General features: G+C 32.5%; 4 protein-coding genes across 8 annotated transcripts in view; 2 read left to right on the top strand and 2 right to left on the bottom strand.

Annotated features, from left to right (window-relative positions):
- LOC104747483 (uncharacterized calcium-binding protein At1g02270-like) lies at nt 1,845-3,208 on the top strand. 4 transcript variants are annotated; one of them, XM_010469118.2, is made up of 5 exons: nt 1,845-1,951; nt 2,108-2,159; nt 2,253-2,346; nt 2,439-2,556; nt 3,051-3,208. In XM_010469118.2, the coding sequence occupies exons 1-5, from the start codon at nt 1,932-1,934 to the stop codon at nt 3,073-3,075; spliced, it is 309 nt and encodes a 102-aa protein (XP_010467420.1). In that variant the 5' UTR covers nt 1,845-1,931; the 3' UTR covers nt 3,076-3,208. The 4 variants fall into 4 exon arrangements, 2 of the variants coding, with proteins under 2 accessions (XP_010467420.1, XP_010467419.1); XM_010469117.2 differs by lacking the exon at nt 3,051-3,208 and having other exon boundaries at nt 2,439-3,020; XR_761161.2 differs by lacking the exons at nt 2,108-2,159; nt 3,051-3,208 and having other exon boundaries at nt 2,439-3,020.
- Nucleotides 7,058-9,754, bottom strand: LOC104747482 (UDP-glycosyltransferase 90A1-like). Of its 2 annotated transcripts, XM_010469115.2 has the most exons (4): nt 8,727-9,754; nt 7,987-8,004; nt 7,573-7,908; nt 7,058-7,408 (listed from the first exon to the last, which is right to left on the bottom strand). In XM_010469115.2, exons 1-4 carry the CDS (start codon nt 9,654-9,656, stop codon nt 7,235-7,237), a joined length of 1,458 nt encoding a protein of 485 aa, XP_010467417.1. In that variant the 5' UTR covers nt 9,657-9,754; the 3' UTR covers nt 7,058-7,234. The 2 variants fall into 2 exon arrangements, with proteins under 2 accessions (XP_010467417.1, XP_010467418.1); XM_010469116.2 differs by lacking the exon at nt 7,987-8,004 and having other exon boundaries at nt 8,727-9,656.
- LOC104748771 (pentatricopeptide repeat-containing protein At2g16880) lies at nt 19,461-21,842 on the top strand. The gene has a single exon (XM_010470365.2). It carries the CDS (start codon nt 19,524-19,526, stop codon nt 21,744-21,746), a length of 2,223 nt encoding a protein of 740 aa, XP_010468667.1. The 5' UTR covers nt 19,461-19,523; the 3' UTR covers nt 21,747-21,842.
- The window catches only part of LOC104748769 (L10-interacting MYB domain-containing protein-like), a 4,818-nt gene continuing 4,279 nt past the window's right edge, over nt 23,890-24,428 (bottom strand). The window contains exon 4 of the mRNA XM_019236816.1: nt 23,890-24,424. Within this exon, the coding sequence (XP_019092361.1) occupies nt 23,890-24,424 (535 nt within the window). The remainder of the gene's footprint in view (nt 24,425-24,428) is intronic.

Here is a 24,428-nt window from a genome sequence, read left to right as displayed (position 1 = left end):
TGTTTTATTTCTGATATTTAATACACTGCTAATATGTACTAGTAGATATATGAATTATTGTACCATATGTTTTCTAGAGAAATGAGAGTTAGTTTTGGATTGAAACCTTATTTACCATCTTTTTGTTGATTCATCTTTTCTTTTCATCCATGGCATTTCAGCTTTCGACAAATGAATTTTTTTAAATAAACTAAGTATAAGGAAAACTCAAAGAAATAGCTTATTTAGCCTGTTCGTTTTAGTCGCCGCAAGTTATTGCGGCTGTGGCTGCCGCATATATCGTTGTTTGTTTGATTGCCGCAGGTACATGCGGCATGATGCTGCGGCAAACGCAGCTTTTGATTTTGGACGTCAATTAGTTGCGGCGACGAAACGAACATGTTCATTGTGTAAACTTGATTAAATTTAGTAAATAACCTCTTTTCATTAAATTCAGCAAATAACAAATTTGATCTATTTTGGACCCTTTTTTAACCACTAAACAGATGTTTTCTATCTTTCATTCTCTGCTTTATATGTCAAACAGTATATGCATCATTCCATTGCATTGAACAACATTGACTTATTCTTTTGGCAGTGTCATATTTAATATATACCATTCACATTGATAAAACTACTCAACATGAGATGTGATAGTGATAGTTTTATTTCAACATGCTAATTAAGTAATTGTCAATATTATTAACATGTGCTATACCCTTTTAACTAAAATTTCTAATCTGTTTTATCTGTCAAACTCGAGATTCAATAATTGATAGTTCTTAAATAAAGTTGATATGTGGTTTCAAAAATATTTTATCTTCAAAAAAAAAAATATATATATATAGCCCTGGACATTCGGATTCCCGAACCCGATCGGGTTCGGATTTTCGGGTTTAGATATATAGAACCCGTTCGAGTTTTTTATACTATCGGATCGGGTTTGAATATTACCGGTTCAGATTCGAATAATTCGGGTTTACCCAAACTCAAACAAACCATAAAAAGAAAACGAATTTTTTATTATTTTTATAAATTTTAGATCATTTTTATATATATAAATATTTAACGTTTCACGTTAATACAGAGAAACTAAGATGACAAAATGGTTAAAAGTGCACCATTAAATTCTTAAGGTTCTGGGTTCAAATCTCTTTAAATGCATATTTTTATATTTAGTTCGGGTGGATATTCTTTTTTTTTTTTTTTTTAATAATATACCTTTTCATTAACTCCAGGAAAATAATACAAAAGTGTCTCCAAACGAGTAACACTTACCAACTTATACAAAGGATCAAGAGAAAATATTAGAGAAAATATCGAAACCAAGTAACTAAGAGAGAGTCATCTGGGTTAGAGATCTTTTGTTTGAGCGTTAGGGGGCCAAGGTGAGCTCGAATGATGTTCTTGATCTCTTAGATCAAGGCCAAGGCTGGACGAGAGAGAGAAGTATGGAGATGTGAATTCCGCTCCTTCCAAATAGAATACACTGAGGCTTCGTAAAGAAGTCGACCAATCCAAGTAATGTTCTTGTCTCTACATGGATTTTTCAACCATCTGACTTCTGCTTCGGGTGGATATTCGGGTTCGGATATTCAGGTATCCGAATCTCAAAAGTACTAATCCCGATCAGGTTTTACATACTACCCGAATCTGACCCGAATCTCCTACTTCGGGTCGGGTTCGGATTCGGGTTTCGGGTTCAGGGTAATATGCCTAGGGTTAAGAGCAATCCCATTGAACAACCTGATGGGATGTCTTTTTATTTTTTAACAATAAAATCAAAAAAAAAAACAAGTTTTAATCGGTATTAATCAGAGACCTGTGCATCTGCCCCCATCATTTTAGATACTGGGAGACACCCACGTGTCAAAAGTTGATTGGTCTCATTTGTTTTGTATTGTTTTTTTTTCTTTTCTCTTTCAATTCCACACAAACGAAACCAAAAAAGCATGAATCGATTTTTCTTTTGGTGAGTCTCTTTTTTTTTTTACTCTCACAAAATTTGATTCCTTTATTTTCAGATTCTGATTTTCCCATTCAAAGATTCGACCTTTTTTTTTTGTTTGTTCTGATTCAATTGAAACAAATATGATTTTGTTGAGGTTGTTGTGTTCATACTTCATAGGTACGTGAAGAGAATTGGATTCCAATTTCAAGATGGTACCAGCGTGCCAGATGTATCACTAACAAATTAGGCATACAGTTTTATCTTATAAATTACATACTCCATGTCTTGATGCTCTGTTTCTGATTTTTTTTTTGTTCTAAAGGAGTTTTGGGTAGGGAACGAAGAGCTTGTTAATATGTTTGTTGTTTATCTTATAAATTACATACTCCATGGCCGTACTAATAACCGTGGCGATGGTATTTAACTTTGTGACAATCTTCTTGGCTTTGATGTTTGTTGTTTCCATGTGTATGTGGCGTTTTAATTTGTGATTTGGTGATGATGATAGGTTTGCTTACTAAGGATTATTTTAGAGTTGTGAACTCGAGGGATTTGCTTTTCAACGATTGTGGTGACAGAGTTGCGCAGTTGCTTCACGTAGAATTAGTTCCTCCTTATTATTATCAGTACGATGCTCTCTGCTCATCAACAAGTTTTGATTGTCAATACTCATTTGCTGTTTCTTCATGATTCAACTTTGTCTATAGTAAGACTGCAACTTTGTCTATAGCCTTTCTTCACCTTTTGCCAACGCAATCCCCAGTTTTGTTTTTGTGTGCAATTCTGTTTCTTACTTAGTTTTTCATACTCTTGTTGAAGCTCATTGTAATCACTCTGAAGCTCAGCCATCTTATTATTCATATTTTCCAGTTCTTCTTTAAGTGTCTTGATTTCATCATCTCTACAACCTGCAGAATTTTCTTCCTTTGCCTCCAACTGCTCGTCTTGCATCATCATCCTCATCTTTACTTGTTCCGTGAAAAGCACTTGAGTATTGATCTTGTTTTATTATATGATGTTTAGCTTTATGTCAGTCACTTGTATATTACTCTTTGAATTCAAGAAAGGCTAACAGATTTGTTCTGTTTTATTTCATATGTACCTGGACAATGGTTCTCAGAGGCAACCGATCGAGTAATATCTAATACCAGCTAGAAATGTGACTATATTATGTCCGGATAGAGATGAATATGTTGCAAACTCAACATAGAACAAGAAATCAATGTTCAGTTTTGAGTTGAGTTTGGAATCAAAACACTCATATTTGGCGATGACTAATGGAAGGATAAAAACTAAAACCAATGGGATGAAGATCTAAATTTAAATTAATATTATTTTTAATATTATTAAAAGTTAGAGACACTAATTTGAGGATCTGCAATAGGTTTGCTCTAAGCACCTATACGAAAAGGGTAGCTCAATATTTAATTAATTCAGATATCCGTCAATGAAAAACTGTAACATTTTATAATAATCGAGTCCACAAAAATAAAGAAATTGAATCTTTGTACATGACATGTTCCCAGTGCACGTGAGTAGGTGCAATGTGTCCTTTCTTCTTTACCTTCTTTGTCTTGTTCAATCTTCACTTTCTAGAAAGAAGGTGAGAGATGAAAGTACTCAATTGCTGTATCAAATTATATTTGCAATTTCAAGGTTGTAGAAGAGCTAGCAATGATTGCAGAGCTAGACATGTTATTTATTTATTTTTATGGTGGATTTCAAGTTTCAGTTAATTTTTCTAACAAATATCATCTTTTTAACATTTGGAAGTTGCTAACTACTTTGTGTTGGCGTATCCATCGAACCAAAAACAAAATGAACAAGATGTGACATACAAGAGAGTCAAAACATTAACTAAGTAATCTAGTCTTTTGTTTTTTTTAAAAAAGTTATGGATTTTATACTTTTAATTCGAATTAATAAAATCATCATCAATGGCTGAAACTCTTCACTAATTTGTAATTTCTCTTAATACTTTGGAAGAGGACAAGCTAATGATGGTTGATGGTTGATGGTTGATGGTTAATGGTCAACGAGACAACTTCACTAATTAATTCACAATGCATGATGGTTGTTCTGCTAAAGCATATTGGCATCAGACCGGTTTAGCCGTTTAGCTTTCATCGAGACAAACTCTTCACTAATTCACAATACATGATGGTTGTACCGTGCTAAACCACTAAACCAGCACGTTGTTTCTACTTTGAGAAGTTATACCTGTAACTCTGTAAGGTTATGAGACCGGTTTAGCTTTCATCAATTTAGTCTTATATCGCCAAAACCATCGAATAAAAAAGTCAGTTATTCAAGATCAATGTTTATTCCACGGGTTTAGTTCGTAGTAAACAATTTTGCCAGGATGGAATGACTGTCTTGTTTTTCCAAAATTTTTGGGAAACCATAAAAAGTGATCTCACAAAAATGGTGAAGAACTTCTTTAGCTCTGGGACTTTTGACGGCAAGCTAAATGAAACAAATATTTGTTTAATCCCGAAAGGAGAATGACCTCGTGAAATGTCCAAATTTCGCCCGATTAGTCTATGTAATGTGATTTATAAGGTGATTTCAAAAATTTTGAGCTTACGACTCAAGAGGTTTTTGCCAGAAATTATATCCGAGACCCAATCTGCTTTTGTGGCAGGAAGATTAGTCACAGATAATATCATCATTGCTCAAGAAAACTTCCATGCCCTTCGTTCCAACCAAGCCAACCGGAAAAAATTTATGGCTATTAAGACAGACATGATTAAAGCTTATGATAGGGTGGAATAGAATTTCTTAAGAGCTTTGATGGAAAAAATGGGATTTGATCAAAAATGGGTAGGATGGATAATGCAATGCATTACTTCTGTCTCTTACCGCGTTCTGATCAATGGCGATCCCAAGGGACGAATCCGGCCAACTAGAGGGATTCGACAAGGAGACCCCATCTCCCCATACTTATTCATTCTTTGTACTGAGGCACTAATCGCTCAGATTAAGAACGCTGAAAAAGAGGGGAAGATCCAGGGATTACGTATCTCGAATGCGAACCCACGGGTCTCACACTTACTTTTTGCAGATGACAGTTTATTCTTCTGCAGAGCTGACCCTCAACAATGTAAAGAAATTATTGATATAATCCGCTTTTATGGCGAGGCATCCGGACAAGAAATTAACTTCTCCAAATCTTCCATACTGTTTGGAACTGAGGTCCCGACCCATATACGACAAGAGATCAAATCTATTGTTGGCATATCACAAGAAGGAGGCATGGGTACCTATTTGAGCCTTCCTGAAAAGATTCATGGGTCAAAGGCACAAGTCTTTGCATTTGTGAGGGATAAACTTCATAAGAGAATAAACTTATGGACCTCAAAATCCCTATCGAAGGGTGGCAAGGAAGTCCTGATTAAATCAGTGGCACAAGCAATTCCGACATACGTAATGTCGTGTTTTCTCTTACCAAAAGCTATATGTTCCAAATTAACTAGTGCCATTGCCGATTTCTGGTGGAGCAACAGAGCAGATAGTAAAGGATTACACTGGATATCATGGGAGCAAATGTGTACCCAAATCTCGGAAGGTGGGCTAGGATTCCAAACATTGGAAGAGTTTAATCTTGCCCTTTTGGCAAAGCAGCTATGGAGATTGCTGAGATATCCAGATTCGCTCCTTAGTCGAGTTCTTAAAGGGAGATATTTTCGATATTGTAGTCCATTAGAGATACAAGTATCAAATCGACCTTCATATGGTTGGAGAAGCATGTTGGCAGCAAAACATGTTCTCTCATATGGAATCCGTAAGACCATAAGCTCGGGGTTCAACACATGCATTTGGACTGAACCATGGATTCCAGATACGCCAGCGTGACCGCCACAAGGACTTACTAATGAGAGAAACCCCTTGATCTGTGTTAACACCTTGATTGATTTTAACACAAAAAGTGGAAAATGGAGCGTCTTCGGGAACTCTTTCCCCCGAAATAAATTACCCTTATTTTGGGAATTAAACCGAGCTTGAATGCCTCGAGAGACGGTTATTCATGGACCTTGACAAAGTCTGGGAATTATACCGTTAAATCTGGATACGAAGCCGCGAGAGCTATCTCTCGCCCTGCTTGTAACCTCCCTGTTCAGGGACCTAGTGTCACGACACTCAAGGCGCAAGCATGGAAGTTAAAAACATCACGGAAGCTTAAGCACTTCGTGTGGAAATGTGTGTCTGGGTGCATGGCAACATGTCAACGCCTGCATTATCGCCATATTGGCAGAGATAAAGATTGCCCTAGATGTGGAGCGGAGGAGGAAACTATAAATCATATGCTATTCGAATGCCCCCCAGCACGTCAAGTATGGGCTTTATCGACAATACCTACCCATCCTATGGTGTTTCCCTCATCTTCTCTATATAGCAATCTCGATTTTCTATATGGGAGCGGTAGAGACTATGGTGCTCTTGATCAAAATCTGCGAACTTTCCCTTGGGTGATGTGGTACATTTGGAAGGCAAGAAATAAGAAAGTGTTTGAAAATATATCTAAGTCTCCGCAAGATACTATGGAGAAAGCTATCCAAGAAGAAGAAGTTTGGAGAAGAGCAAATAACAGAGACTTAGCACCAGCGGTAGTAGAAGCATGCATACCTTCGATCCCAATTCCTCAAGAATCTCTTGTATGCTTTATAGATGGATCTTGGCATACAGAGGTGAATAGGAGTGGGCATGGCTGGATTGCGTCTATCGGTGATAGAGTCCTGCACATGGGGCTAAAAGGATCACGCAGAAGCTTATCCCCATTACATGCAGAGTTAGATACCCTTATTTGGGCTATGGAGTGCTTATTAGCGTTGGACTTGGATAAAGCTCTTTTTGCTACGGATTGTTCAGACCTCCTAAGGATGACGTCTAATATCAAGGATTGGCCAACCTTTTCATCAGAATTGAAGGATTTTATTCATTTCAGAGATAGATTTGCTAATTTTAGTATTAGATATATTTCCCGAGAGGATAATATCCGTGCCGATAAACTTGCAAAATGTGCAAGAGCACGAGGTTTCTATTTTTCCCATGTAAGCTCGTCGGCACCTAATTGGCTCTCTTTCGAAGAGAGTCATCTCCGATAACTTAATATATGGAGTTTGATCGTCAATAAAAAAAAAAAATCAATTATTCAGGATCAATGTTTATTCCACAGGTTTAGTTCGTAGTAAACAATTTTTCAACTACACCAATTATTCAAGATCTCATAACCATATATTGGATATTGATTTTGATTATGGTTTAAACCCGGCTCAGTTATCCAGTCCTCAACCACTCAACTTATTAGCACCGTTTGGCGTCTGGCTCTCTACTCTTGCATAACTCCTTTAAGAGCAAATCTAAATTCTTCCAAGACGAACCAGTTCCTTGAACCAAAGCTGCTTCTGCCATTTTTGAGTATTCTTTCACACTCTCTCTTGCGTTTTTCCCCGTGTCTCCCTCTATTAGTTCTTTAACCTGTACGCTAGTAGAAATTAAAACTAAAATCTAACATATAAAAATTTTGAAATTAAAATGAAAACGTGGGTTAGTTATAATTAATTTAGTTTAACAATATTTTAGATTGATTTATGAAAATAAATATAAAAATAGAACATCTTTGTTTGTATCTCAATCAATACCTTTCGACTTAGTTCCTCTCTTGTCACAAATCCTTGCACACTACCGTCTTGCGTTTCAACTCTTACTCCAACTTTTATCTCCTCCACAACCAACTTTGCATTGAGTGGTTGCTCTGCCATCATCGGCCAAGCCAGCAAGGGGACACCAACGCATATGCTCTCTTGCGCTGAGTTCCAACCACAATGGCTCAAGAATCCTTTGACACTTTCATGTGATAATATCTCCCATTGGTCCACCCAATCTCTCACTATCATCCCACTCTCTCTTATCCTATCGTTAAATTCTTCTCCAATAATCTCTGCCACGTCTTGTCTTGTGACCCACAGAAAGTTGACCTGAAATGAATCAAAATACGACATGCATGAAAGTGAAACATTTAATATTGACACGACATGTGGATTGATAAAGCATACCTTGCAAATAATGCCAAACTTGTATAGTTTCGCATTCAAGACCATGGATTTAGGTCGAGCAAAAACGTAACGGTAGAATCAAAACACCTCCTCAGATAAAACACTTTTTAATTCGCAATATGCATTTGATAACTTAAAGTCTTAAACTTAATAATACCGTTTTTTTGTAGTCACACTATAAATTAAAGTCATGAAACTAGGCTGACAAACCAAAAAAAACCTATATTACTCAGAGCCGGTCACGATGACAGTCGACAGTGGACACTGTAGTGTAGGGTTAAGTAATGGAAATGGCTCTCCAATTTCATAAAGATATAATCACTAGGATTGTCTTTATCTTTTTTAAATGACAGACAGAAAACTATATTTTCAACTATAAAAAAAAAGATAGAGAAAACAAAGTTTTTAAAATGATATTTAAAATGTTAAGTTTTGGACGTTTGTTTGCAACGTTTTGATATTGCTCTTCTTTTCTTGGTTACTACTATTGAACCCTAAAAGAAAAAAAGAAAAAAAAAAAAGCATTGACTTAACATAGAGAACACCTTTTTAGAGTTTGGAACCCCTAATTATCGTGGCGACCTTAATTTAATCATGTCTAACTAAAGTATAACACCTTAATTAATGTGTGAAAACCTACCTTGAATTACTGTATCTTGGAAAAACTAAAGTATAACCCTTCGAAGGGTTAAATCAAAAGCCTCTATAAAGAAGAACCGTTCAAGGCAATATTAATGTACCTTGGAATCTTCCAAGCCTAAAGCAAGTTCCTTGAGCTGCTCGTTCGATATCTCTGCCTGCGTTCCAAACGCCACGTACAAAACCGGACGTCCTTCCTCTCGCTTCCGATCCAACCATTGAATCCAAGCCGGTTTAGCACTCCCCGGTTTAGGAGGATCTGTCAAACACAGTGGTCCAATACACCACGACTTTGGTCTATCAGAGTCGTTCTTCTCGTAATCAACAAATGCTGACTCGAGCTCGTAGAAGCTATTGACTAAAGATCCATGGCTTTTGCTGTTCGCCATCACTTGGTCCATAAATAGTTCGTAAGCTGGACCTGATTGTTTCGGATCGCTAGGTATATCGTGGAAATCACACTTTTTAACCTGGATCCATGGAAAGTCCGGTACAGTGACTGGTTCTGTATCAGATTTAATTTCCGGTTCGGTAAAGAGTTTGTGATGAAAAGTAGACTTGAGGACTGCAGAGGCGTAAGAGTTAATGCCGAAAAAAAACAATCTAGGAATCTTGAACTTAGTCGCTGATTCTGATGTCCACCAGAGGAATCCATCGGAGACTATGAACGAAACTTGTGGAAGATTCTTGAGTGTTTCTTCGAAGAGTGGTTGGAGAAGTTTCGTAGCGCGCGTGAAGGGCACGAAAAGTGACATGGAAGGGAGCTTGTCGGTGCTCTCGACGCCGGGAGGGATCCCTGAGATGTTTTCCGGGAAAGGGAGAGAGATGACATTGATCTCCGGTGTGTCGGAGAGGAACTCTGAGACGAATGGTTGGTTCTTGGGAGTGGTGAAGACGGTGACGGTGAGGGAGATGGTTGGTTCTTTGTCGCAGTGACTGAGGAGGAGACGACCGAATTGAAGGAGAGGGATGGTGTGGCCTTTTGCCATGTAAGGGAAGAGAACCACGTGATGATTTGTTGAAACTGCCATGTTTTGTTTGTTTGTGTCGTAGTACTATATATGTGTTCGGTTTGCAAGCCTCTATATAGAGATTTCATCTCCTCTATATATAGCCATATAGGAAGTAATATTTGATTAAATATCACTAAATTTAGTGCATAAATAACTATTTTGTCAATGTCACAATTCTCATTTGCTCACCTTTTCTGCGTGCAATAATTCGAGCTCGCCATTATTACTTTCGAAACCAATTATGACTTATGCAAACACTTTAAATTCTAAAAGTTCGGTGCAAAAAAAAAACTCAAAATAAAAAATGATCAATACGATAAAAACTGAATGTGTTTCTCTACAGTATTGACACATCAGCTTTTTAGTTGAAAAAGGAGTTGACACATCAGTTAAAACAGTTAGTCAATCAAATTATAAAAATTAATACACCTCAATATTTTTGTCCAATAATCATATTTCTCCATTCTATATCATTCCTTCTGATTTCTATTATGGGCTCAGCCCAATTACAATATTGTGTAAAGAAAAATAATAAAAGAACCTAAATTAACATGTGTATAACAACTGAGGAAGGTGAAGATTAAGGACACAAGATTCTTTTAACCTCTTGGTTACGTATTATTTGTAATCTAACGTCATTTTGGCAGTTTATTTTACTGTAATTTATATATACAAAATCTATAATCGGTAAAATTATTATTTGGGATCAAAAGTTTATTTGTGTAGTATATATTTCTTAGTTTTATTTGAATATATAAAATTCTTGTATAATAATTAAGATTTAAATTATGGAAATTATAATATGAATTTTATATTATCTCACCATATGAATCAAAAGTTCTTAAAATTTTATGGAAATGTAAGTAATTGATACAATTAAGTTACAAAGAAAATAAAAGAATTAAATTTTGGGTGTCATTTAAAAAATATATATACAGTGGTATGTAAATAGAAATACTGCTAAAAACTGAAGACAAATAAAGAAATAATTTCTCGAGCTTTGTGAGCGCAACATGTCAGTATTTTTTTTGTTTTTGTGAGAAAACTTATACATATAAGGGATATGAACCAAACTAGAGTAATCTCTCAAGCGTGATTAAAAGATAAACTCTCTTTCTGAAGCATACATAAACTAGAGTAAATTAGTTACGTATTATCAAACAAAAATTCTCATATGTTTATCTTATTGCTTATGCATTTACTATGTGATTCCTTTTCACAGTGATGACTGCAGTGTTTGAATTTTGGTCTGTGATAACAAAGGTTCCTTGCTTCTCAAGATTTACATATAAGAATACTAGTGACAAATTAAACAATGTTTAAGATCGAAAACAAAATGTTTTAATTTAAGAAAACTAAATCATCTATAATTTTTAAAATAACTTTGACAATTAACATAATCCTTATAAATGTTGTATACAATTTAATATAAGTATAATATTTAAATAATAACTTAAAACCAAACTAAAGTAAAATATGTCTATTTACTTTGACATATGTCGACTTATTATAAAAAAGGTAATTTACAAAAGGAAACAAACAAATAATAACGTAACAACAACACAAACTATATAAACTTAGATGATTAAATTTGTAAACTACAAAAATACACCACAAAATAACACTACACTAATATATCTCCAATAATAATAGGAGAAAAAAACATAGCATATAGTAGAGTTAAGCCAATTATACGAATAAATGATTGTAATAACAAATACTACGGAGTTACAAACCATTGTAGGTTTTTCGGTTCATTTCTATATCTTAACATTGTGTAAACCATAATTTTCATGATTAATATAATTTCAAAAAATTAAAAATTATACTTTGAATATCAAATGTATTTCAAAATATATAGAATAATATCCCGCGGCATCGCACGGGTCTAACCTAGTAATTTATAAATTTACCAAGTATTTAGTAGTAAACTAGTGGTGAAAAAAATTGGTAACTCTGTAATGGAAGTTGAACTTTATCCTTTTAATTCGAGTTTCTAAAGGGAGTTGATTCCTTAAACACATTAAGAAAAAAAAATGTTGAGAATATTGCTTGATTATATATTGACCATAATATTGACCATGCATGCCTTTTTGTTCAACTCCTCTTTCATAAATCAAAATTAAATTCATAAAACAAAAGAAATTAAGGAAAAAAATCAGTAGATTTTTTATTAATGAGTTTAAATATCGGTTTGAATTTATATAAGAGGATTATGATGATTTTAGTTTTAAATTAAAGTATGTTGGTTTGGTTTTAAAAATAAAGATTTAGGGTTTACATTTTATAATTAAACGAGATTATATGTCGATTTGAGTTTACAAATGAGGATTTGAGTTTACAATTAAAAAAGATTATATATCGGTTTGAGTTTATAAAGAATAATTAATTAGAGTTTATATTTTATAATATTAGACAAATTTATATGTCGGTTTGAATTTACAAAGGAGAATTAAAGTTCAAATTTTATAATATTAAAAGCGTTTCTTTGTCGGTTTTGGTTTTACAAAGGAGAATTGTGGTTTAAATTTTATAATATTAAATGAGTTTATATGTCGGTTTGGATTTACGAAGGATAATCAGGGTTTAGATTTTATAATTAAACGAGATTATATATTGGTTTGGGTTCAACTAAATTAATTTTTTAATGATTTTCGTTTCAATATTTTTATTTATTTAATTTATTTTTATTTTAATATAATGTTACATAAATATTTATTTTGTTTAGTGATTCTGTTTTTTTTTTAATTTATTTTGATTTATTCTGATTTTAGTTTGAAGTAAATATTTTGTTTATATTTAATATTACTAGACATCTTTTCATTGATATATGAAAAATGAGGTAAACAAAAAAGTTTACCCTTAAAAACGAACCTAAATTTTATCCATTTAATACCATTAAATTAAGTTCTTACTAAAGCTTCTGATGATGTTGCGGAATGGTTGGTTGCGACACAACCATCTGCACAACAATCTCGTCGTTGCACACCGCCAGATAACTCCCCTCAATCATGCAACTGGAACCCACCACAAACAGGTATAGTCAAAGTTAAATTTGATGGAAGCTTCAATTATCATGATGGTAGCATCGGAGTTGGTTAGATAATCTGTGATGATAAAGGAACCTATTCTGTTATCCAGAAGCTCAAAACTTAAGCAAGCATCTAATCCTTTGGAGACCGTATGTCTCGCGTTGCTACATGCTATACCATTGGTTTCGTGTCGTGGTTACTGCAAAGTTATTCTGGAAGGCGATTACAAAGTTCTAGATGATCTTCTCGTTGATATCCGCAGTTGGGCGGATCGTTTTACTGAACTGTCGTTCTCGCTTATACAACGAGAGTGTGATCAAGTTGATGATAAATTAGCTAAGCTAGCTCATCATCAACAAGTAATTGCTCAAACGTTTTTTTATCCTCCATTGTATTTACGGAGTAGTTTATTTCTAGATTATGCACCTTTCCTTTAATTTTAATAAAAAACGTTAAAAAAATATATATATATATATATATATATATATATATAAATAATTTAAATCACACCTTCTCCTTTCTTTTTCTGACTATTTTACTAGCTAAAATCCAAACATTTAATATAATAATATTTTATATTCTTTAATATAACTTTTTGTGTAATTTCACAAATAACTTTTAGAGAAATTTCTCAAAATACCATAATTTCAGTTTTTTCCAAAAATACAACTCTTCTTACGTTTTTTTCCCAAAATACCACAAAATCTTTATTTTCTAAAAATAGCATAAACACAAAATTAATTTTTCATTGGGTAAATTTTTTTAGGTTTGGATTGACTAATTTAGATTTAGGGTATAGTTTTTAGGGGGTAGAGATTAGTTTTTAGGATTTAGGGATTAGTTTTTAATGTAAAATTTTATTTTAATTTTGTGGTACTTTTAGGAAATATATATTTTGTGATAAAAAAGTGGTATTTTTTGAAAAAAAAACTAAAAGTGATATTTTTGAGAAAAACTCATTTTAGTGGTATTTATGAGAATTTTCCTAACTTTTAACTAGGCCTGAGCATAATATCCGAATCCAAAGAAACCGATCCAAATCCGAGCCTAAAAATCTGACCCGATCCGAACCAAAAATTTAGAAATATCTGAACGGATTCTAAATTTAAGGATCCGAAAATCCGAATCCGAACCCGATCCGAACCGAAATCTGAATGGATATCCGAACATGCCCAAAATATAAATACATAGTAATAATATTTTAGTAATACTTACAAGTTGTAATAACTTAGGTGTATATTTAGGTAAAAAATAAGCGTAATTTTTAGATATTTTGGTTCATTTCAAGTAGTTTGAATAGATTTGGACACAAAATTTTAGATTTTTGAGTACTTTTGATAACAGAATCCGAACCCGAAAAATCCGATCCGAATCAGAAATTTGAAAATATCAGAACGGATTTTAGAATTATAAATCCAAAAAATCCAAAATCCGAAAAATCCTATCTGATAAAATCGGACCCTTGCATTCACCAATTAGTTTTGAATTGGAAACTCATATTTTTATATGGAATAAGAGCCCGATCCATGATCGGTCTGACCTTGATTGGTCCACTGATCTTTATCCGAAAATAACGAAATCTATGGTTAGAAAGATTATCATCTAAAGAAAACATATTAGTAGTAGCATTATCCCACATTGAAAGGTGGACAAAGATTTTAACTAGTATAATATATGGATTTATCCACCAATTGGTTTTGAATTTGAAGTTTATAGCTTAATAGGTTAATAGATTAAGACCCGAGCACGGGTTGAAATTCATTTTATTTATATTTTAATTTTTATATAAAATATAGTTTATTTGATTGTTTTTAAAAGTTTTTTTGGATAAAATATTATGCAATAAAATCATATGCTAAATATGATGACTTGAAAAAAAACTTATTTGTAAATTTTATATTATAATGATTCTAGATAAGTATATGTGCTATAACACTGGTTAAATTTTATTTTATACAAAATCTTGTATATTTTCTATTTTAAAATAAAATTTTAATATGTTGTATTAGTTTATGTACGTCAAGTTATTTCAACAATATATATTCTACCTCATGACTTGAATGTCATTATAAGATATAATTTTGTGAATTTAGTTTTAAGCCTACTATATATATATAGAGGGCAATTGTCATAAATACCACTAAAATAGTTTTTTATTCCAAAAATACCACAATTTAGTTTTTTTTTCAAAAACTACCACTAAAATGTATTTTTTTCCAAAAATATCACATAATTGAACTAAAGTTCTAATACTAAAAACTAATTCCTAAATTATAAATACTAAACCCTACCCCTAAAAACTAAACCCTAAAACTAAATTTGTCAACCCAAACATAAAAAAAAAAAATTCTACATGCTTAAAATTCAATTTTTTGTGTTAGTGGTAATTTTGGAAAAAAAAACTTTTGTGGTATTTTTGGAAAAAAAACTAAAATGTAGTATTTTTGGAAAAAAAACCTTTTTAGTGGTATTTAAAGGAATTTCTCATATATATATATAGGATACGATATTTGACTAATTATTTGGTTATTATCAAAATAGCATGACAACAGAGTTGGTGCATTAAATAACAGTTTTAATTCATAAAAAGATTTTTGTTTTCTTTTTTTTTGGACATAAAAAGATTTTTTTTTCCAACGACACGCATTAAAGTGAGGAAACCATTATTATAAACAAAAGAATAATATTTATAATTAATCACAAAAGTATGTGTCAAACAATCAGCTAATGGATTTAAATTAGTGAGATAGAAGAAAGTAAAAAAAAAAAAGAAAATTAATTCGGAAAAGAACAGTGTCATCTTTGATGTTTAACAAACACATTACTTAGTTTTATTGTATACCTATCAAGTTACAAGTGAGTTTGCTAAAATAAGATCAAGTTACAAGTGATTTCTTTTGGCCTAAACATTTGTATTTTAATTAAAATTTAATACAAGATAACACATTTTTGATATCAATTATGATACTTTACTCATTAATTTTAGTTTACAAAATTAATTATTTTTAAAAATTTAATGTTAAATTATATTCAAAGAAAAAATAACGTTTTTATTACGAGTGAAATGGACTATTGAGAAAAAAAAACCTAAAGTTTAATAGACCTAAAATACAAAATTAGTTATCGTTTATCAATAACTTGCACATTGTATTAAGTTGGAGACACACTGATTAATGATGAGAATAGCAAAAACCATTATACTACATCGGTATAGTTCTACATTTATTATGTACACCATATATCAACATTTATGTAAATACAAGTGAATATTTTGTAATTTTACATTCATTTGTAATATAAATAAATTTATTACAAATCAGTGAAATCACTTTCTAACTATGACAATTTGTGCAACGCTAGAAAAAGTGATAATCCATGCATTATTAAAACTCAAAATTGACAAATTGTGGAATTTCCCCTATATTAATAATGCCTGTAGCTTTATATGAAAAATATCACGCATGAGTAATTTTGTCAAATCGTGTAATTTCCTCTATATTAATGGCTATCTTAAACGTCAAAATTATACGAAGAAAGAAAAAGGAATCACGAAAGATTTGGGCAAGACAAATGTTAGGAATCACTTTCTCACGGAAGCAAAGACCATAAGTTCTCTAAATTTCTTCTAGAAACCAATACTCTAGAAATATAATATACAAAATATATGGAAGAAGATAAAAGATAAGGGATTCAGTATCCTCTTCGGAATCCTTCGTGTTATATTATATCACGATCGACCACTAGAAAATAATATGTTATAAGAAATTATATAAAATCAAATATGCATATATAATTTCACAACTAATATAATAACTATATTTAATCAAAAGATTTTATAAATACGTTTTTATATATATAGGTAATTGTGAGATTTGCACTACATCTGTCATCTATACGACTATACCTATAACTTTATGATATTTTTGTAGATACGTATATACAATTACTTCTTCTTCTAGAAGTTCACTTTATAAACATTATATATATATAGCTTTATGTCATGTTGGCTCGTTTCTTCTTCTAGAAGTTCACTTCATAAACATTATATAGCTTCATGTCATGTTGGCTCGTTTCGTCGACATATATAGAATATATAATGCTTCTTCAGTAGTTAGATTAGATGTTCTAAATTTAAAACGCAAATGCTTATATTTATGTTAATATATATATATATATATTAATTTATAACTGATAAAACATTGTATTTATAATCTATTGGTTTGTATTCGTGTTGTTATTGTATCATCATCGCCATAGAGTGTGTGTTTGTAAATTAGTGAAAAAGAATCGTTTATAATTTTGTACCTTCCAGACGTTATATCGTATATTGTTGTAGAGATAAAACATATGATTGTGAACTCGATTTCCCTCTCATATGTACTTTTACTTGTTTTTTTCGTTCTTTTTGTTTTTATTTTCACTTTTAGTCTTTATATTCAATTTGTATAGCACTACAATATGCAATTACAATATACACTCGATAAATTAAGTAAAAAATGAGTTTTCGATCACAAGTGATGGAACAGTACGTCACGAACACACTTTCTTCTCACTTCTTTTTCTAGATCTAGACTAAGTCATTAAAACATTGTCTCAATTCATGTTGGCTTGTTTCTTCGACATTAACATAAAATATTTTAATGTTAGTAGACTAAAGTGTGTTGAAAAGCTTAAATGTAGGAGTTTCTTAAGACTTTACAACAAAACATTTTAAATGACGGCCTTTTCTTGTCAAATATTATGTTTTAAAAAAAAAATTATTTTCACATGATTACGTATGTATATTTTTCTCACTAATACTTTTTCAATGGACAGATACCTATGAAGTATATTAATCTTTAAAAAGAAGTTCGCTTGAACTTCTAGCCGGTATTTTGATTTTTGATCATCTTGTTTTATTACAGGTTGGTTGCTAATAGTAATCTGAAACTTTTAGAATATGTACTTGAATGAACTTTAATGGTACCTTTTTATTTTCTAAGATAATTTGATCAATATTGTGTCGCGTACGTTTTGCAGTTTACGTGTTTAGGAGATGATTTTATATGACAATATATGAAAATATGGAGCAATGACTAGTATTTTGGTAAGGGTTCCTATTCTAGATTTAGGGTCATCCAAATTTCAATCTATATATACATTTTTGGAAACATTTATGAAATAAATCTTCAAGTTCAAACCTATTTACAATTATGTCATTGCTATTAAATTTTATAATTATTTTTTACTTTAAATAATATCAAATTCAGAATCTAATTGAAGAAGATTTTCTCCTATTCAAATTTCCAAAAGTATCGGACCAACGCCCATTAGCATTAAATATTTTATATTTAACTAATCCATTTTATAGAAAAATTGTACTAAATATTAAACACAATTGATTAACCGTAGATAATAATAACAGCCTTCTTTTGGGCGATGCGCCGCATGATCGGCCATGACTTCAGAGAGGTGGCTTTCTATACCGACTGCTCAGACTTGGTGAAGATGGTGTCTTCTCCTTCCGACTGGCCAGCTTTCTCGGCGTACCTTGACGACATCAACACTGATAGGGAGGATTCCCTTCTTTCTCTTTATCTTTAATTCCTAGAAATGCTAATGTAAGGGCGGATTCTTTGGCACGCCAAGCGCGTACATCTCCGCACCAAATTTTGTTTGTAAACGATTTTCTTACCAATTGGCTCGTTTGAGCTGATCTGTTGTTGACAAAAAAAAAAGAAAAAAAAAAGACAATAATAACAGCCTAGATTTCCGATTAAACTTCTTGATTTAAAAATTTTTTACAAAAAAACGCTCCACAATTTTAATGACTTGCACAACTATAAATACAAAAGTGTTAAATGATATAGAGATGAAATAACAAAAATTACAAAATCAAATTATAGTATACTCATATAATTATAAAAATAAAATATATTATGTAACTAAATTAAATTTAAATGAACAATAAAGATATCCTAACTATATAAAACATCACTACATGTTGATAATGAAAGTTATAGACTACATAATATATTGACGTAAAATTATAGTAGATTTAAAAAATACAAAAGATATTATTTACATATATAGTTAATATAATAAATAAATTCTATATTGACTTTCTAAATAAAAAATATAGCCCCGCGATGTAACGCAAGTGAATATCTAGTGTAGAAAAAAGATAGTGCAAATATATTTAGGAACTGATGAATTACCTAAATTTATCATATGTTTAAACATGGAAAATGTTTGGTTGGATGATATATACAGTACGTAATAATTTGAAAAATGTATTTCCTAAAGATGTTTGCGATTGTGAAGTGATTTGAGTGTAGTGGCATGCGGTAAGTCCAACTGTAGAAGGCACCATCACACCAGGGATCAAGTCCTGCTTCCTACGAATGTAGGAATTTGGCCAAAAAAAAAAAAAGATGATTGCGATTACTGAATGAAGACATTTTTGGTTTCCATAATTTTATGTATACATTTTTAAAAGTGAAATATACATTTGTTTTCTTGTCCATATATAGTTTTGACATACCTTTTTCTCTTGTCAAATTCAAGATTAGTACCTTTTAACTCTAAAAATTTATTACCAATCAAACTAAAATTCATCTCATTCAGGTTTTAAACACCTAAAATCAAACAAACTAAAACAAAACAAAAAAGAAATCAATTTCTTGATAATCCTGAAAACGACAGTGTCCGTTGCGTTTGGTTATTCATACAAAAAATCGGGTCTACAATTTCCGGTTCAGTGTAATCCCGGTTTATCTTACACATTACTGTTTTAGCCATCACTGTGAAAAGCTTCATTTCTTCTTCTTCTTCTTGGAGACGATGCAATCAATTCCACTGTTTGCCAACAAAAATGGCGACTTTGAAGCCACCGGAATCTCAATTACTAAAAACCCTAACATCAATCCTCACATCAGAAAAAACCCATTTGCTCGAAACCCTAAATCCCTACATCCCTCAAATCACACAGCCTCTCCTTACCTCTCTCCTCTCTTCTCCTTCACTCGCTAAGAAACCCGAAACCCTAGTCTCCTTCTTCCAATGGGCTCAGACTTCAATTCCAGAATCATTTCCATCGGATTCACCTCTTCCCCTTCTCACCGTCGTCCGTTCTCTTATCTCTCACCACAAATTCGCCGACGCCAAGTCTCTTCTCGTCTCCTACATACGCACCTCTGATGCATCTCTCTCTCTTTGCAACTCTCTCCTTCACCCGAATCTTCATCTCTCGCCTCGTCCCTCTAAGGCTCTATTCGACATTGCTCTCAGTGCGTATCTTCATGCTGGAAAGCCTCACGTCGCGTTACAGATCTTTCAGAAGATGGCTCGGTTAAAGCACAAACCAAATCTGCTCACTTGCAACACGCTTCTCCTTGGTTTAGTTAGGTACCCTTCTACCTTCTCTATCTCGAGTGCTAGAGAACTGTTTGATGATATGGTTAAGCTTGGTGTTTCCGTAAATGTGATAACTTTCAATGTTTTGGTTAATGGGTATTGCTTAGAAGGCAAGCTTGATGATGCTGTAGGAATGTTAGAGAGGATGGTTAGTGAGTTCAATGTGAATCCTGATAATGTTACTTACAATACGATTCTGAAAGCAATGTCTAAGAAAGGGCGTTTGAATGATGTTAAGGAACTGTTGTTGGATATGAAGAAGCATGGATTGGTGCCAAATAGGGTTACTTACAATAATTTAGTGTATGGTTACTGTAAGCTGGGTTCGTTGAAAGAAGCATTTCAGATTGTGGAGCTGATGAAGCAAACAAACATGTTACCGGATCTTTGGACTTATAATATGTTGATCAATGGGCTTTGCAATGCCGGTAGTATCAGGGAAGCTCTTGAATTAGTGGATGAGATGAAGCATTTGAAGTTACAGCCAGATGTGGTTACTTACAATACATTGATTGATGGGTGTTTCAAATCGGGGTTTAGTTTGGAGGCTAGGAAGTTAATGGATCAAATGGAGATTGATGGAGTTAAACCTAACCAAGTGACTCACAATATATCTCTTAAGTGGTTTTGTAAGGAAGAGCAAAGGGAAGTGGTTACTAGAAAGGTTAAGGAATTGGTGGAAGTGCACGGGTTTTCTCCTGATAGAGTAACTTATCATACTCTGATTAAAGCATATTTGAAAGTAGGAGATTTGAGTGGTGCCCTTGAGATGATGCGTGAGATGGGGCAAAAAGGCTTTAAGATGAATACTATTACCCTTAATACCATTCTTGATGCTCTATGTAAAGAGAGGAAACCTGATGATGCTTACAATTTGCTGAATAGTGCGTGCAAACGAGGATATATCGTTGACGAGGTTAGTTATGGCACATTGATCACGGGATACTTCAGGGAAGAAAAAGTGGAGAAAGCTTTGGAGATGTGGGATGAGATGAAGAAGACAAAGATAACTCCTACGGTGAGCACGTTCAACTCTTTAATTGGAGGTCTCTGTCACCATGGAAAAACTGAGCTAGCAATGGAGAAATTCGATGAGCTTGCAGGGAGCGGTTTGCTTCCTGATGATAGTACTTTCAATTCAATCATCCTAGGATACTGCAAAGAAGGACGGGTCGAAAAAGCATTCGAGTTTTATAACGAATCGATCAAACACTCTTTCAAGCCTGATAACTATACATGCAACATTCTTCTCAATGGTCTTTGTAAAGAGGGTATGACAGAAAAGGCTCTCAATTTCTTCAATACGCTAATCGAGGAGAGAGAGGTTGATACAGTAACATACAACACGATGATCTCGGCTTTCTGCAAGGACAAGAAGTTAAAAGAAGCATATGATCTTCTATCCGAAATGGAGGGGAAAGGACTAGAGCCTGATCGGTTTACGTACAACAGTATCATCACTTCACTTATGGAAGACGGTAAGCTGAGTGAAGCTGATGAATTGTTGGCGAAAATTTCTGAAAAGTTTGGCTCGATGAAGCAGAATTTGCAGGCAGAAACAGAGAATAATCAAACAACAAGTGAATCAAAGGAGGAACTTAACACTGAAACTATTGCTTACTCAGATGTAATAAATGAACTCTGTAGTAGAGGAAGATTAAAGGGCCATTCAATATCTTGAAGGAAGAACACTTTTTTTTTTTCATTTTGTATCTCGATTTTCTTAAATTATACTTTGCTAAAAGACATTATAATATAGTATTCATATGTTAAAAATGATTTTTATTTTTAAAAACAATTGTATATAGGGGGATAACTTCTTAGAAATATTTCAAGTCTCATATATTTACATCAATATAAACATACAAAACAATTTTGAAAGTTGTAATTCAAATAAGAAAACCTAGACTGAATTATTTATCTTTCTAGGAATAATTAAAGTCAGTTTGATGCTAAACAAAAAAAAAAGTTATTCTTCTTATTATTACTGGGAAATATGTCAAAAAATTCATGAACTCACCAAAATTGGTGGAAAAAAATCTGATCTTTGCTTGTGGTAAATTAAACTTCCAATTTTTATTGAATTTCCAAATAAATCAGGAACTTTCGTTGACCTTGTCAAATGAGACATGACGTAAATAAATTTGTTAATATATATTAAATGTTAATAGATATATGTTTTGTCCCTCGGGGACATCCGATAAAAAGATATTAAATGTTAAAATGACTTTCTAAACAAAATCACAAACTTTTTTTTCTATTTAAAAGAATCTGTTAATGGATAACCAAACCGTTAAATTGTTGGTATAATTCAAATTCATGAAAAAATCAACGAAAGTTGGTAATTTTTTAAAATAATTCAACAAAAATACATAATTTATTTGGAAATTAATAGAAAATAGATATTTAATTTAGCGTATGTAAAATTCATGTTTTTCTCGCCACTTTTGGATACTTTCTTGACATTTTTCCAATTGGTATTGGCCCATGTCATATTTGACACGCCCATCTATAGCCCATCAAATTATCTCTTTATTATTGATTTTTCTTTTTCCAACAATTGTCTTTTTCCCAATCTCTTCTTCTTCTTCTCCACTGAGAAAGAAAAAAAAGTTTACAAGAGGTTATTGGTTCTATGATTTTAATGGATTTAGAAATTCAAACAAAAATCATGTGTTATTCAATTCTAGATTTTAAAATACTTATCAAAATTATGTGTTATTGATCATATGATTTACAAATACTTGTTAAAATCTCATGTTATTCATTTAATGATTTGTTTTTGGATTTCAAAATCCACATTATGTTTTTAATGGATTTGAATGGATTTGAAAGTGTAAAATAGAAGGATTCAAATCCAAGGATAAAACATGTTATTTCAAAATCCATGTGTTTTGATTTTTACAATTTACAATTCCATGTTGATTTTGGAAATCACCTCTCCAATAGACATAGTTAACAAAATTTGATCAGATTTCAAACTTTAATCATTTTTATAAAAAAATAAACTACTTCAAAACCTATTCTTATAACCCCCTCTTAACATGAAGAGCGTTCAGCAGTGTTTAAATTTATCGAGAGATGGAGAGAAAAACAAATATTAGTGGCATAAAAATACATTTATCAAAGAATGGTTGTGAAAGAAATAAGAAAAAAGGAGAGAACCAGAGAGAAGAATTTGTCTACTTATACATATTCCCTTGTTTTCTTTGTCAGATACATTTAATGCGTTTTTAGGCGTTAGATTTAACAATATGTCAAATAAAGACACTTTTTATGTAGCGACAAGAAAAAAAGAAGACATTTTTTAATATTATTTATGAGAATACTGTAACTAGCTATAAGAAGATGTTTTTTGTGAATGCATTAATAAAAGATGATTTTTTAATTTGATTGAGATGAATTTTTATGATCCAGTAACTAGCTAGCTATAAGAAGAGCTTCGAAAATCTAAATGAAAACGAGAACTTCTCTGCAGGAAGCAAAATCATGTTTTTCATCCTTATTACCTATATGACTATATTTGAAAAAATCATAAATTCATTAAGAAGATGATGGTTACTTGTTGTTCAAGGAAACTCCAACATATTGTAGATAATACCTATATCATGAGTTTGGCATAACAGTTAGGAAAATGGAAAAGGAAAAGAGCTTTGCATAATACTCATAAACATATATAAAATAAACTAGAAATAAAAACATCAAATAAACTTGAACAACCAAACATAAAGTTTTCTTGAAAATAAAAATAAATAAAGAAAATAAACATACATAATACGATATTCTTAGCCATGTTTGCCTTCTTAGACATGGGAGGTAGGATCTTAGTCACTGTATCGACGTCGAAGCAGCCAAGACATCTTCAAACTTAAGGTCTTCAACAGCAAGAAGATCTGCCTGTGCTCCTTCGTCATAAACAAGTCCAAGGCAAACATGTAAAGATCACTGCCTTTCTCAACCTCATCCATGGCGTCCAAACACTCCATGCATTCCGGAATGGTATACTCGTATTTCTTGACCGAAGTCGATGCATCCACCGGAATATTCTCCATCAGCTCGGTATTGAACCTGTGGCATACCGGAGTTACAGTTTCAACATCCTCCAAGTCTAACCTAATCAGCGGAGTAGGCTCATGATCCTCGTCAACGTTGTCCTCATAATTATCAGCTATATCGTCACTTCCTCCTGTGACTGGCTCGTTTATGCAGACTGCTGATGAGGGAGCTGGTTCATGCATCTGTGGTGCTTCAGAATGATGATGGGTCACTCTCCTGCGATAAGTACGGGGTTGAGCATTTCCAGGTTCGATACCTCTGTAGATGGTTGCTAGTTTCTCAGCGTGAGGGATGGGATTCCATCTGT

Source organism: Camelina sativa, chromosome 15 (genome assembly GCF_000633955.1).
Source record: "Camelina sativa cultivar DH55 chromosome 15, Cs, whole genome shotgun sequence".
In the NCBI taxonomy this organism is placed as follows: Eukaryota; Viridiplantae; Streptophyta; class Magnoliopsida; order Brassicales; family Brassicaceae; genus Camelina; species Camelina sativa.
Note: the sequence above shows the minus strand (reverse complement) of the source record. Positions and strands in the feature narration are given on the sequence as shown.

What these genes read in the sequence shown, in the direction of transcription:
- LOC104747483 (XM_010469117.2), top strand. Translation starts at nt 1,932, where the DNA reads ATGAATCGATTTTTCTTTTG. An exon ending in ATGAATCGATTTTTCTTTTG is followed by an intron (nt 1,952 to 2,107) that starts GTGAGTCTCTTT and finishes CATACTTCATAG; the next exon opens with GTACGTGAAGAGAATTGGAT. An exon ending in TACTAATAACCGTGGCGATG is followed by an intron (nt 2,347 to 2,438) that starts GTATTTAACTTT and finishes TGATGATGATAG; the next exon opens with GTTTGCTTACTAAGGATTAT.
- LOC104747482 (XM_010469115.2), bottom strand. Translation starts at nt 9,656, where the DNA reads ATGGCAGTTTCAACAAATCATCACGTGGTTCTCTTCCCTTACATGGCA. An exon ending in GAGAGGAACTAAGTCGAAAG is followed by an intron (nt 7,409 to 7,572) that starts GTATTGATTGAG and finishes ACTAGCGTACAG; the next exon opens with GTTAAAGAACTAATAGAGGG.
- LOC104748771 (XM_010470365.2), top strand. Translation starts at nt 19,524, where the DNA reads ATGGCGACTTTGAAGCCACCGGAATCTCAATTACTAAAAACCCTAACA.